General features: G+C 55.4%; 1 protein-coding gene across 1 annotated transcript; it reads left to right on the top strand.

Annotated features, from left to right (window-relative positions):
* Positions 1 to 690: 690 nt before the first annotated feature.
* Positions 691 to 9,294, top strand: St6galnac1 (ST6 N-acetylgalactosaminide alpha-2,6-sialyltransferase 1). The gene is made up of 9 exons (XM_048366892.1): positions 691 to 838; positions 5,027 to 5,414; positions 6,118 to 6,286; positions 6,423 to 6,594; positions 7,408 to 7,546; positions 7,663 to 7,766; positions 7,913 to 8,002; positions 8,107 to 8,206; positions 8,919 to 9,294. The coding sequence occupies exons 1-9, from the start codon at positions 723 to 725 to the stop codon at positions 9,138 to 9,140; spliced, it is 1,500 nt and encodes a 499-aa protein (XP_048222849.1). The 5' UTR covers positions 691 to 722; the 3' UTR covers positions 9,141 to 9,294.
* The last annotated feature ends 4,541 nt before the right edge of the window (positions 9,295 to 13,835 follow it).

Raw genomic sequence — 13,835 nt, 5'->3', positions numbered from 1 at the left:
ATTTTAAGAAGCCGTAATACAGTCTGGCTTTTCTGTTCTCTGGAAGCCTAGAAAACGGGTCCTGCTTTTACGACTCTGAGTGGTACATTGTCCCAAGGGTTATCTGGTGGTTGCTTTTTTTTTTTTTTCCTTTTTCTTTCCTTCAATCCAAGCAGAGTTAATGATTTCCAAAGACGCTGCTGGCCGTGGGTAAGCGTGTGCTGTCGGGGCTCATGGGATTGTGACACCCTCAAGCCCACGGGGTGCACTCTGGCTCCAACACGAGGGTGACGCCGGTGCCCAGGAGGGGTCCCTGAGCGCCTGGAGGTGAAGCCGGGCAGTGCCGGGCTGGCGGCGAGCCCCGGCGTGGGGGTCACCGCTCCAGATGTCCTCCCCGCAGCCCCGGGGGCACTGAGGGGTAGAGAGAGGGGCTCGGCTGCAGGCTGATCTCTAGATTCTCCATCGGAGACGGCGCTGGAGACCAGGACAGGAAGGTGAACTTGTGTGAACCAAAGGAGTTCCCCTTCCTTCAAGCCACGCCAGCCTTGAAGCCTTCAGAAAGCAGCCAGACGGCCACTTTGCTCCCTTCCCTGGCAAGGGATTGGCTAGGCTTGGCCAGGCACCCACGTGGCTCCTTGTTAGAAGGGTTTGCCCTGTGGCGGGGCAGGGACCTGCGCGGAGGCCTTGGCTGCGTTCATCAAGCCTCAGGACGTGAGAAGTGCCTTTGGGACCCAGCCCCCAGCATGAGAGCTTGTCCTCTGGGCCCCAGTGCCCTGTGGCACCTGCTCTTGGCAGCGCTGGTCCTCTTGCTCTTCACCCTCCCTTCCTTTATTAAGGAACCCAACACAAAGCCTTCCAGGTAAGATGTGCGCCGCTTCCAACTCTCACTTGGTTGTTTGTTTTTTTTTCCCAATTAGAGGAAACTGGAAGTGTGTGGGGTGGGGTGGCATTCTGTGTCCATGCATGACCTGTGAAGAGCACAGGGGAGGATTGGTAGGAAACGTGGGGAGGTGGAGGAGGTCGTGCTGTGGAGGAATCCAGGATGGGGTGGGAAGCAGTTGAGTTTGTTCTTCCCAGACACTTGTGGTTGAGGGGGGGGCGGGGGCTTCCACGTGCTCCAAGGCCATTCTCACCCAGCAAGGTTTGAGTATAATGGAAGCCGCCCCCACGGAGGCTGAGGTTCTGCACCCCAAGTGAATCCTCACGAAGGAACTTCTAGTCCTTTTTCTTTCTTTCTTTTTTTTTTTTTTTGGCCAGTCCTGGGGCTTGGACTCAGGGCCTGAGCACTGTCCCTGGCTTCTTTTTGCTCAAGGCTAGCACTCTGCCACTTGAGCCACAGCGCCACTTCTGGCCATTTTCTGTATATGTGGTGCTGGGGAATCGAACCCAGGGCCTCATGTATATGAGGCAGGCACTCTTGCCACTAGGCCATATCCCCAGCCCTAGTCCTTTTTCTTTTGGGGGGACAGTCCTGGGGTTTGAACTCAGGGCCTGAGCACTGTCTCTAAGCTTTTCTACTCAAGGCTAGCACTCGACCACTTGAGTCACAGCTCTACTTTGGCTTTTGGTGGTTCGTTGGAGCTAAGTATGTCACAGAGACTTTCCTGCCCCGGCTGGCTCTGAACCGTGCTGCTCAGAGCTCAGTCTTCTGCGTAGTTAGGATTCCAGGTGTGAGCCACCAGCGCGTGGCCGCATGTATTTCCATCATGTATGTTGACTGTGTTGGTGCACACAGACTCCCTTCTTTATCATTGCTGTGTAGCATTCTGCAGAGGAACACTGAATGAGACAGTCCTGGAGCTCTTGGAGACTGGTACTTGGGAGTGGTATTGGTGGTACTCAATGTTGGTGGATACCACTGAGCTGATCTCTTAAAAGCCTACTCCAGTGGGTAAGAGGGTCCGATTGCTCTGCCTCCTGGGACAGCCCACAGCGGAAAGGTGTCCCGGGCACTCCAGTCCATGACAGGGAAAGGGTCCTGGGAGTGAGCACAGCGGGAAGCAGAAGGCCCAACGTGTGGCCTGGTCCCCTTTCAAGGAGTCAGGGGCCCCATGAGGCCCAGAGAGGCCAGGTCGAAGGTGGGGATGTGGGGAGAGGTTGGCGGATGTCACCAGGACCTTGGGCAGTCAGTCCCTGTGCCCGAGCAGGGAGGGGACTGCAGCAAAGCCACCTAGTGAATCCAAGGAGGCTCTGAGCTCTGATCCGCAGAAATCATCTTCCACTCCAACCAGCTCTGCTCACTGACAAGTGACCTTTGCAATGCGCTCCAATCCCGCTCAGTCTGGACAGCCTTTCACATCCCAGCTTCTCGAGATAATGCTCGCTTGCTTTACACTTCTGAATGACCTTGGAGATTCTGTCATTTCTTTGTCTCCTCCTTTTCCCTGGTATTTAAGAATGTACACAGATACAAATTGTATAAGAAATGTACCCACTGCCTTACGTATGGAACTGTAACCCCTCTGTACATCACTTTGACAATAAATAATTTTTTTTTTTTTTTTTTGGCCAGTCCTGGGCTTTGGACTCAGGGCCTGAGCACTGTCCCTGGTGGCTTGTTTTTGCTCAAGGCTAGCACTCTGCCACTTGAGCCACAGCGCCACTTCTGGCCATTTTCTGTATATGTGGTGCTGGGGAATTGAACCTAGGACCTCCTGTATACGAGGCGAGCACTCTTGCCACTAGGCCATATCCCCAGCCCAATAAATAATTATTTTTTTTTTTTTAAAAAGAATGCACACAGAGGGGAGAACCAGATAACCACTACTACTCCTACTCCTCCTCCTCCCCCTCTTCCTCCTCCTCCTCCTCCCCTTCCTCCTCCTCCTTCTTCTTCATGCTGGTACTGAAGTTGAACTCAGGGCCTCATGTTCTCACTTGGCTTTTCACTCAAGGTTAGTGCTCTACCACTTGAGCCTTTCCTCCACTTCTGGCTTTTTACTGGTTAATTGGAGATAAGCCTGGTGTATTTGTTTGCCCTGTCTGGCTTCAAACCAGGATCCTCAGAACTCAGCCTCATGACTAGCTAGGATTACAGGTGTGAGCCACCAGTGCCCAGCTAGCTTCCTTCTTCCTTCCTTCCTTCCTTCCTCCCCCCCTCTCTTTTTCTCTCTTTTGTTGTGGTACTGGCAAGCATTCTACCACTGGACTTCACCTCCAGCTTCTAAGAAAGAACTCTTTGGTGTTTTTTTTTTCCAATTTTGTGCCAGTACTAGTGCTTGAATTCAGGGCCCAGACACTGTCTCTTAGCTTTTTGCTCAAGACTGACCTTCTCTCACTTGAGCCACAACTGCACATCTGGCTTTTTGCCTGTTAATTAGAAGTAAGAATCTCATGGACTTGGGTGGTTCATTGCAGATGGGAGGCTCATGGACTTTCCTGCCCAGGCTGCCTTGGAATCGCCATTCTCAGATCTCAGGCTCCTGAGCAGCTAGGATTCCAGGCATGAGCCATGGCTGGCCAGTATAAATCTATTTCTAAGTACAATATGTTCTATCTTTATTCCTCAAGTAGATCGGAATCAGGAAATTGAGTTGCTTTTGGCGTGGATGTGCTGCGCGATGGATTTGCCTATCCCTGCGGACTGCAAGCTCTTAGGAAAATGGCGGCTCCACCAGGCGCCAGCCGCACAGGCAGTAGGCAGAGTCAGGTCCGCTCAGCGTCTGAGCAAGGATGTCTGGGCGCTTACCCTCCCCCCCAACACAAGTTCAGCACTCATCAAGACACCATAGGAACAAGGAAATGACTGCCTAAAGGCCTCTGTCCCCCGTAGCTATGGGTGTATCTAATTACAGAGAACCCAGTGAAACAAAACTTCATTGTATGAGTTTGTCGCTGGGACTTCCTGTAAAATTGAAAGTCACCAAGTGATTTGAGATTTCACAGGCGGAACAGTCCTCCGGGGAGTTCTTCAGATGGGACTCCAAAGAGGGGAGGGCTCAACTCTCAGGGCCCGTGGGACCCCCAGGTGGAGGTCAGCTGGGTGCACCGTGTGGTCTACGACAGGAGGTGCTAATGTAAGAGACCACGCCTGCCTCCCCAGCGCGCCTCACCTTGACCACATCAACGCGCCCTCCTCCCACATGGCCATGTCCAAGGAAGTACTGGAAACTGTTCATATGATATTGACGGTTCCACTGAGTTATGAGAGCATTTATCTGCTAACGCCCACGACAGCCCAGGGTTTGTTTCGCAGAGCTCCTGTGGGAAGTGCAAATAGGAGGACTGAGGTCTAAGCTAGCCTGGGCAAAAAAGAGCTAGAGGCATGACCTAGGTGGTAGAGCACCTGCCAAGCAAGTGCAAAGCCCTGAGTTCCTATCCCAGACTGAGAAAGAGGAAAAGAAGTTAATGTGACACAGAGGCACAGATGTTAGGTGACAGAACCACAGCAATGGCCTGAAGTCCCAGTCTGCAGAGGAAGTGTCCCCTGCAGCCCAGTAGCAGCACAGGATCTGCAGGTCCAAGGAGCAGGGGCCAGCGGGGACGGGGGGGGGGAGGGGGCCAGCTCCAGTCCTGGCATGGAATTCCTGCGATCGCCAAGCTCAATACTGGTCATTCCCTCCATCTCCACTAGTGGGAAGTCTGCTAGAGGCACAGGAAGAAAAACTGGTCATACTTATGCGTGTGTGTGTGTGTGTGTGTGTGTGAGAGAGAGAGAGAGAGAGAGAGCGCACTAGGGCTTGAACTCAAGGCCTGAACACTGTCCCCTTCACTCGAGGCAAGCACTACTCTACCACTTGAGCCACAGCTCCACTTCTGGTTTTTTGGTGAGTAACTGGAGATAAGAGTTTCACAAAGCTTCCTGCCTAGGCTGATTTCACACTGGGATCCTCAGATCTCAGCCTCCTAAGTAGCTGGGGTGACAGGCGTGAGCCTCCAGTGCCCGCTCTGACCTGGGTCTGTGTCTCCTTCCTTCGGCAGAAGGCATCGCTATGTAGCGAACATTGAGGAAAGGCCACAGGCGGCCTTGACCCAGGTGTCCACCCTGGGGCGGAGGATCGACATCCAGGCAGAGGCGGCCCAAGGAACCACTGCGCTGGCCACGCAGCCCAGCCCCTCAGGAGCTGACGGGAGAACCGAGGCCCGCCCAGCGCCAAGGCCGGAAGGGGCCATCAGGCTCAGAACGCAGCCGCCCACAGGTGAGGACAAAGAGACAAGCAGAGGAACGGGGGGGCCAGCGGGATGACGCAGAAACCCGAGCCACAGCACGGGTCCTAGAAAGATGGGGTGACACATCAAATGTCACAGCAGCAACGACGAGGACGACAAGTGTGAGCACAGCCCCCGCCCCGGCCAAGTCCCCCCCGGCCGCCCGGCCCTGGCCTCCAAACGCCACCACCCCAACACGCCCGCCACTGAAGGCCACCAACTTCAAGTCGGAGCCTCGGTGGGATTTTGAGGAAGAGTACAGCCTGGACGTGGGGGGCCTGCAGACGGTGAGTCTGCCCCCACCTGCTGTCCTTCTGAAGGCAGCCACCCGCCCCCAGCGCCCGGGCACCCGAGGACTGCGTGCCGGCCCGTCCCACGCCCAGGCCCCACCCCACCCCCTGACCTAGAGCCAACCGCACACTGGCACCCCCTCGCAAGGGGCTGGGGAACGCCTCACTGCCCACAGCCACCATGGTCATGGGGAAGAGGGAGTCCCAGAGCCCCTGAGAAGAGGGTGGAAAGGGAGCCAGAGAGCCGAGCACCAGGGGCTCACGCCTGTCATCCTAGCTACTCGGGAGGCTGAGATCTGAGGATCGAGGATGGAAGCCAGCCTGGGCAGGAAAGTCTATGCCACTAAAAAAACAAACAAAACGTGGATCTGTGGCTCGTGTAGTGGAGAGGTAGCCTTGAGCAAAAAAGCTCAGGAATAGTATCCAGGCCTTGAGTTCAAGCCCCAGGACTGGCACAAAAGAAGGAAAGGAAAAAAGAGAGAGAGGGGAAGGAACAAGGAAGGGAGGGAGGGAGGGAAGGAGGGAGGAAGAAAGGAAGGAAAGAGGGAAGGAGGAAGAGAGAGAGGGAAGGAAGGAGGATGAGAACTTTCCGACCCGCACAGTGCAATGGGCCTCCTGGCCGCAGTCCTCCCTGGCTTCTCCCCGCCTGGGCCCTGGGCCTCTCTCCCCGCCTGACCCTGTCTGTCCGGCTGCCCTTCAGAACTGCCCTGACTCGGTGAAGGTGAGAGCCTCCAGGTCTCCCTGGCTGGGGAAGCTCTTCCTGCCCAGCCCCCTTCTCTTCCTGGACTCGGCCCGCTTCAGCCCTCGTGAGTGGGCCCGGCTGGAGCACTTCGTGCCGCCCTTCGGCTTCATGGAGCTCAACCGCTCCCGTGAGTGGCTCCCCCAGGCCGGGCCGGGCTGGCTTCCGGCCTCAGGCGCTCAGGTCCCCGGGCTCTTCCCCCGCCCGGGATGCGATGGGCTGGCCTCCGGAACCTTCCAGGGCTCTGAGCGGCCCCCTCTCCCCAGTGGTGCAGAAGGTGGTGTCGCGATTCCCGCCAGTGCCCCAGCAGCAGCTGCTCCTGGCCGGCCGCCCTCCCGGGGGCTCCCGCTGCCTCTCCTGCGCCGTGGTGGGCAACGGGGGCATCCTGAACAACTCCCGCATGGGCCGGGAGATCGACGGCCACGACTACGTGTTTCGGTGAGTTCGCCCGCCCCCCCCCCCAGCTCCCCAACTCCCGCACATCTGGGTGTCACAAGAGCCCGGTGGGCACCCCACTTCCTTACCCTGGAGGGAAGAATCCTGGACCCCCCGAGAATGTCAGCGTTGAATCCCTGTCTCCCGGTCGGGGCCCCAGCGCTCTCCTGGCCAGCGGGAGAGGCGGGGAGCGAACCGCCCATACCCAGCCCCCCTTCGGCGGGAGACACCCAGACGGCCCGGGAGACGTCACGCAGTCTCGTTTAATCCGGGAGGAATCCCACTTTTAAGGGCCAGAGAGCGGCAGGAAGGGGAGGGGTGTAGCACACCTAGCTAGGCGCTGATTGGCTGCCTGGGCTGTCCGTCAAGGGTGGGGGACCTCCCTAAGGGGCGGCCTACACCTACGTCACAGCCCACAGGACCGCCTCCGGGTTCACCACCGGCCGCCATCTTGATACACGTGGTCCCGAGGCTGGGAGGCGGGGCCAGTTAGAACCGCCTTTCCGGTTCCGACCGGAAGGCAGGCGGGGCTAACAGCCACGTGGCCCCAGGGCTGGGAAAACAGGCGGGGCCGGCCGATTGCCTCTTCTTCGGTCCACCTCCATGACGCTTCCCGGGCCCGAGGCCCCGAACTCGGGGCCTGGGCGCCGTCCTTGAGCTTCGCTGCTCCACCACGCGAGCCACGGCGCCCCTTGTGGCTTGAGTCGGAGATGAGGATCCGGCGGGCTGTGAACCGGGGTCCTCAGATCCCGGCCTCCCGAGTCGCCCGCACGACGCCCGCCCAGCTCCACACTGGCGTCTTCCCTTTGGGTGCAGACTGAGCGGGGCGCTGCTCAGGGGCTACGAGCGGGACGTGGGCACGCGGACCTCCTTCTACGGCTTCACCGCCTTCTCCCTGACCCAGTCCCTGCTGGCGCTGGGCGCGCGGGGCTTCCGGCACGTGCCCGTGGGCGCGGTGAGTGGGGAGCACCCCGGGCCGGGACGGGTCCCCGCGAGGGCGGGAAGCGGGCAGAGTGGAGCGGGACCCGGTCATCCCGGACCCCCCCCTCCGGGCCCCCCCTCTGTCCCCAGGACGTCCACTACCTCCACTTCCTGGAAGGCAGCCGGGACTACGAGTGGCTGGACGCGCTGCTTCTCAACGAGACCCTGGGGAAGAAGACCCTGCCCTGGTTCAGGTGCCCGCCTTCTACCCAGGGCGGGCCGGGCGGGGCAGCCTTGCTCACCTGCCGCCTGGGGGGGGGGGGCGGGGGTCCGTCACCCCCATGACCCTCCCTTGGCCAGGCGAGAGCAGGCAGGCTGAGTGCCCCACCCCTGGCCACAGGCGCAGGCCCCAGGAAGTGTTCCCTGAGGCCCTGAGACTGGACAGGTACTTCCTGCTGCACCCGGACTTCCTCCGCTACGTGAAAAACAGGTGCACGGGGGTGGGGTGGGGTGGGGGGAAGTGGGGGGGGGGGGAGACTGTGCCCTTCCCTCCTGCAGCCGGCCGCCACTTAGGGATCGGGGATATTTTGACAGATTTCTGAGATCGAAGACCCTGGACACGGCCCGCTGGAGGATCTACCGCCCCACCACAGGCGCCTTGCTGCTCCTCACGGCCCTTCACCTCTGCGACAAGGTCAGCAGCACCGAGGAATGTCCCCCGGGGGAGCCGAGGCTTTGCCTAAACAGGCTGAGCCTGGGGGTGGCCCGTGGGGGCAGCTGCTGGCAGGAGAGGGGAGCTGGTACGGTGTGTACTCAAGGGACCTACATCAGATCCCCAGGCTCAGAACCAGGATAGAAGGATCCCGCCCCCTCCCCCCACGTGGGGCGCCAGGGGCTGTAATCCCAGCCACTCAGGAAGCTGAGCGCTGAGGATCCAGGTTCCAAGCCAGTCCCGGCAAGGAAAGTCCGTGGGATTCTTCATCTCCAATGAAGGGGCTCGAGTGTTACAGCCTTGAGCAAGAAAGCCCAGGAAGAGCATGGGGCCCTAAGTTCAAGCTCCAGTACCAGCACAAATAAAACCGGCAAAGAGGACTGGGAATGTGGCCTAGCGGTGAAGTGCTTGCCTAGCATGCATGAGGCCCTGGGTTCGATTCCTCAGTACCACATAAACAGAAAGGCTCAAGTGGCAGAGTGCTAGCCTTGAGCAAAAAGAAGCCAGGGACAGTGCTCAGGCCCTGAGTCCAAGCCCCAAGATTGGCAGAAACAGAGGGGGGGAGGAGACCCACTTATACACTCACACATGCACACATGCATGCATGCACGCACGCGCGCACAGAGAGAGCTCGGGAAAGCAGCCTGGAGGAGCCCCTGCAGGTGGCTCACCCCCATCCCCCCGCTTTGTGCAGGTCAGTGCCTATGGCTTCATCACCCAGGGCCACGAGCGCTTTTCCGGTCACTACTACGATAAGACGTGGAAACAGCTGATCTTTTACGTCAACCATGACTTCCCGCTAGAGAGGAAGGTCTGGAAGCAGCTGCATGATGAAGGCATTATCTGGCTGTACCAGCGCCCCCAAACCACCAAAGCACCGAGCTCACAGAAGCCTAGGAGGGCAGCAAACTCCTGACCCAGGCTGCCGTGAAGTCTACAGGCTCTCCCGCCATCTCCCTGGGGCTTGGGGCAGGTGCCCAGCCCGTCCAGGCTTCTAAGGAGGAAATTCCTTCAAGAAGTTGCTGGGGGTTGTAACAGAGATTTCTAAGACCGAGGATTTTCTTTGTTGGTGGTGGTGGTGATCATGGGCTTGGTCAGGGGTCTAGGCGCTGTCCCTGAGCGTTTTTGCACAAGACTTTGCTCTTCCACTTGAGCCACAGCTCTACTTTTGGCTTTTTTGCTGGTTAGTCAGAGATGAGAGTCTCCTGGACTTATCTGCCTGGTCTGTCTTTAAACCAGTGTCGGGCTCCCCTCTTCACCCTCGCGTGTATCCCGCCCCATCCTGCCGGGTGGAAGAGCTGGAGTGCGGCCCAGTGTGCAAACCTTGGGGGTGTGTAGTTGCGAGACGCCCCTCCTCCCCTCAGTCCCCTAAAGAAAGACACTGGAGGCAGGGTGAGCTTCTGGAACTCCCACCAGATTTACTCAGGGGAGGGGTTTATATAACAGTAATGGCGGCAGGAAGGGGCGGGATTAACTGTACACTAGTGATAGGCTGACAAGCTGCTCATCATGATGATGTCACAGAACTTCCCACAGAGGCGGAGCCTACAGTCCCCCAAGGACCAGGTCTCAGGTTCTCCAGCGCTATTAGGAGATGTGCTTGCAGAGGAGAGGGTAGGGCTGGTTTAGCTCCCTCTTGGGGTGGGGGGAGAGAAGAGGGCAAGACTCTCGGGACTGCCCCCTTAAAGGTACAGCCAGAGCCCAACAACCCAGGATCCTCAGATCTCAGCCTCCTGAGTAGCTGGAATTACAGCCACCAGCACCCAGCTAGATTTTTAAACTAAATGGAGGAACAAGTGATCAATGCCAGAAGTTACTAGAAAGCTCTTGTCACTGTCCAAAAAGGCTAGGGGAGTGGCTCGAATAGTCCAGTGCCTGCCTAGCATGCATAAGGCCATGGGTTCAGGCCCAGTACCACCAAAATAGTAATAACAGGGCTGGGAATGTGGCTTAGTGGTAGAGTGTTCGCCTAGCATGCATGAAGCCCTGGGTTCAATTCCTTACCACCACATACACAGAAAAAAGCCAGAAGTGGCACTGTGGCTCAAATGGCAGAGTGCTAGCCTTAAGCAAAAAGAAGCCAGGGACAGTGCTCAGGCCCTGAGTCCAAGCCCAGGACTGGCAAAAAGAAAAAAAAATGATAATAATAATAGAAGAAGAGGAGGAGGAGAAGTAGGAAGAAGAAGACCACCCATCATGCAAAAGCTCCATAGGGGAAGCTCTGGACTCACAGAGACCCAAATCTGCTTCAAATGCCACATCTACTTACCAGCTATGAAATCACAGAAATAGGATGTGATTGCCCAACAGGTGGTCCAGAGCATTCCTAAGAGCTGGTCCGATTCTAGAAGGTTCTATACTTTTCCTTGTCTACGAGGTACTTTGCAACTCTTCTTGTGGTAGAGAGCTGGTAATAGCACAACCGATTCTTGTCCATAGAGATGTGAAGTAATTCAGTGTGGAGAAGATGTAACTCTCACTCCTGGACACATGCCCAGTTGGTGTCTACTAGCAAATTGTTTTCACATTCCTGATTGCCTAAATGTATGTCTGTTCCTTTGATTCTTTTTTGAGTCCATTTTCACAGCTAACTGGTTCCTTCATTCATTAATGGGTAAATAAAATCTTTGATGCACTCATTTTACATTTGTCTGAGAGTTGTGCTCTTAGCCTTTTTCTTTCCTTCCTTCCTTCCTTCTTTCATTCTTTCTTTCTTTCCTTCTTTCTTCTTTTATATCCATTGTGGAGCTAGAACTCAGGGCCTGGACACTGTCCCTGAGCTCTTTTGCTGAAGACTAGCGCTCTAACACTTGGACCACAGCTCCACTTCTGCTTTTCTGGGGTTTAGTTGGAGATAAGAGTCTCACAGACTTTTCTGCCTGAGCTGGCTTTGAACCGCAGTCCTCAGATCTCAGCCTCCTGGGTAATTGGGATTACAGGTGTGAGCCACCAGTGCCCAGCTATTTGTTAATGTATATTTCCAGTACTCGGGTTTGAATGCAGGGACCGGGCACCATCCCGGAGCTTTTTTTGCTCAAGACTGGTGCTCTACCACTTGAGCCACACTTGCACTTCCAGCTTTTTTTTGCTGGTTAATTGGAAATAAGAGTTCACAGACTTTCCTGCCCAGGCTGACTTTGAACCCTGATCCTCAGATCTCAGCCTCCTGAGTAGCTAGGATCGCGGGTATGAGCCACGGGTGCCTAGCTGACCTTCGCTTTTAGAAAACCCTGTTGTGCAACAAATAGGGGAGAGACTCGACAAATGGGACTACTACAAATTAAAAAGTTTCTGCACAGCTAAGGACATAGCCACCAAAACAGAAAGACAGCCAACCATATGGGAAAGGATCTTCACCAGCACAGCAACAGACAAAGGCCTAATATCTGTCATCTACAGAGAACTCAAAAAACTAAGCCCCTCCAAGCCCAATAAACCAATTAGGAAATGGGCAAAGGAGCTAAAGAGAGACTTCACAAGAGAAGAGATAAAAATGGCAAAGAAACATTGGAGGAAATGTTCAACATCCCTGGTAGTAAAGGAAATGCAAATAAAAACAACCCTGAGATACCACCTCACCCCAGTTAGAATGGCCTATACCCTGAACTCAGGCAACAACAAATGCTGGAGGGGGTGCGGGGAAAGAAGAACCCTTCTCCATTGTTGGTGGGAGTGCAAATTAGTACAACCACTTTGGAGAACAGTATGGAGGTTTCTCAAAAAGCTCAATATAGACCTGCCCTATGACCCAGCCATACCACTCCTAGGCATCTATCTTAAACAGCAGGTCCCAAGATATCAAAAAGACATTTGTAGGGCTGGGGATGTAGCCTAGTGGCAAGAGTGCCTGCCTCGGATACACGAGGCCCTAGGTTCGATTCCCCAGCACCACATATACAGAAAAAACGGCCAGAAGCGGGCGCTGTGGCTCAAGTGGCAGAGTGCTAGCCTTGAGCGGGAAGAAGCCAGGGACAGTGCTCAGGCCCTGAGTCCAAGGCCCAGGACTGGCCAAAAAAAAAAAAAAAAAAAGACATTTGTACTTCCATGCTTATCGCGGCACAATTCACAATAGCCAAAATATGGAAACAACCCAGATGCCCCTCCACAGATGAATGGATCCAAAAAATATGGTACTTATACACAATGGAATACTACATAGCGATTAGGAGTGGTGAAATATTGTTATTCGCAGGGAAATGGTCAGAACTCGAACAAATAATGCTGAGCGAGACAAACCTAGAACACAGAAAACAAAGGGGCATGATCTCCCTGATATATGACTGTTAAGATGGGGTGACGGAGAGACAGTAGAGACCAAGTCTGTGAAACCAAAAACTGCTTGTCAAATGGTATTTCCCACAGGATTGGGGCAGCGACCCAACAGTATGTAACTAAAACCAAACAACTACTCAACATATAAAGGTCAAAAATTGACCTCTCAGGGGAATACAATAGCTCAAAAGCTATGTATGTACGTTCATATAAGACTACTGTCGACATATTGTCTAATATCGACATTACATTTAAAGCCCTAGGTGAATTTCCTTGGGTTTGGCCACGTGGCTACTGTATAAGTTCTTTTTTTTTTTTTTTTTTGGCCAGTCCTGGGCCTTGGACTCAGGGCCTGAGCCTGAGCACTGTCCCTGGCTTCTTCCTGCTCAAGGCACTCTGCCACTTGAGCCACAGCGCCGCTTCTGGCCGTTTTCTGTATATGTGGTGCTGGGGAATCGAACCTAGGGCCTCGTGTATCCAAGGCAGGCACTCTTGCCACTAGGCCATATCCCCAGCCCTATAAGTTCTTGATACATTGTGTATTGTATATATGTCTACCTGACCTAGAGAAGGGATAGAAAAACAGGGCGTAAGATATCACAAGAAATGTACACACTGCCCTACTATGTAATTGTACCCTTTTTGCACAACACCTTGTCAAAAAATTTGTGTTCAATTAATAAATAAATTAAATTAATTAAAAAAGAAAAAAGAAAACCGTGCTGTGACATCGCCTAGGCCAGTTTCCCAGGCCGTGGCCCGGCTCTCCATTTCCTGAGGAGCTTGTACATGACTAGGAAAAGCCTGCTGGGCAGGACATCCTTCCCTCACGGATCTGCCCCACCCTCCACCTGCTTTCCCACGCGAGCCCCGCTCCATAGTTGGAATTGTGCTGGGTATTTCAGATCACCCTTCCAGCTCGGCCCCAGGAGGTGGACTCTCCACAGCCCTCAAGATCCTAAGCAGAACGAGGGCACTAGGTAGACTAGGGGGGCCCGGAGGACTGACAGAGATGGGGGGAGGAAGAGGGTGGGTAGGGGAGAGGAAGAGAGGGGAAGGGAGGGAGGGAGGGAGGGAGGAAGGAAACTTCCCCTAGACTGCATGCCGGGGGGCTTCCAGTGGGCTGGGTGGCTCGGCTCCAGCAGGGTGCAGTGCCTGCTCCAGGCAGCAGGGGGCAGCAGCCCCCCTCGCTCTCCTGAGTGGCAGGCAATGTCTCCTTCAGCACCCCTGTAGCACAGGGTTGACAAAGCCTAGTTGGGTGGCACTGTTTGGGGGAGCGACCTGGGTACGGGGTGGGATGGGTGGGATGGGATAGGATGGGCTGAGGTTGGTCCGGGAC

Source organism: Perognathus longimembris, chromosome 17 (genome assembly GCF_023159225.1).
Source record: "Perognathus longimembris pacificus isolate PPM17 chromosome 17, ASM2315922v1, whole genome shotgun sequence".
NCBI lineage: Eukaryota > Metazoa > Chordata > Mammalia > Rodentia > Heteromyidae > Perognathus > Perognathus longimembris.
Note: the sequence above shows the minus strand (reverse complement) of the source record. Positions and strands in the feature narration are given on the sequence as shown.

Coding starts and splice junctions, on each gene's coding strand:
- St6galnac1 (XM_048366892.1), top strand. CDS start 723: ATGAGAGCTTGTCCTCTGGGCCCCAGTGCCCTGTGGCACCTGCTCTTG. Junction 839..5,026: donor CCCAACACAAAGCCTTCCAG/GTAAGATGTGCG, acceptor CTGGCCACGCAG/CCCAGCCCCTCAGGAGCTGA. Junction 6,595..7,407: donor GGCCACGACTACGTGTTTCG/GTGAGTTCGCCC, acceptor CTTTGGGTGCAG/ACTGAGCGGGGCGCTGCTCA.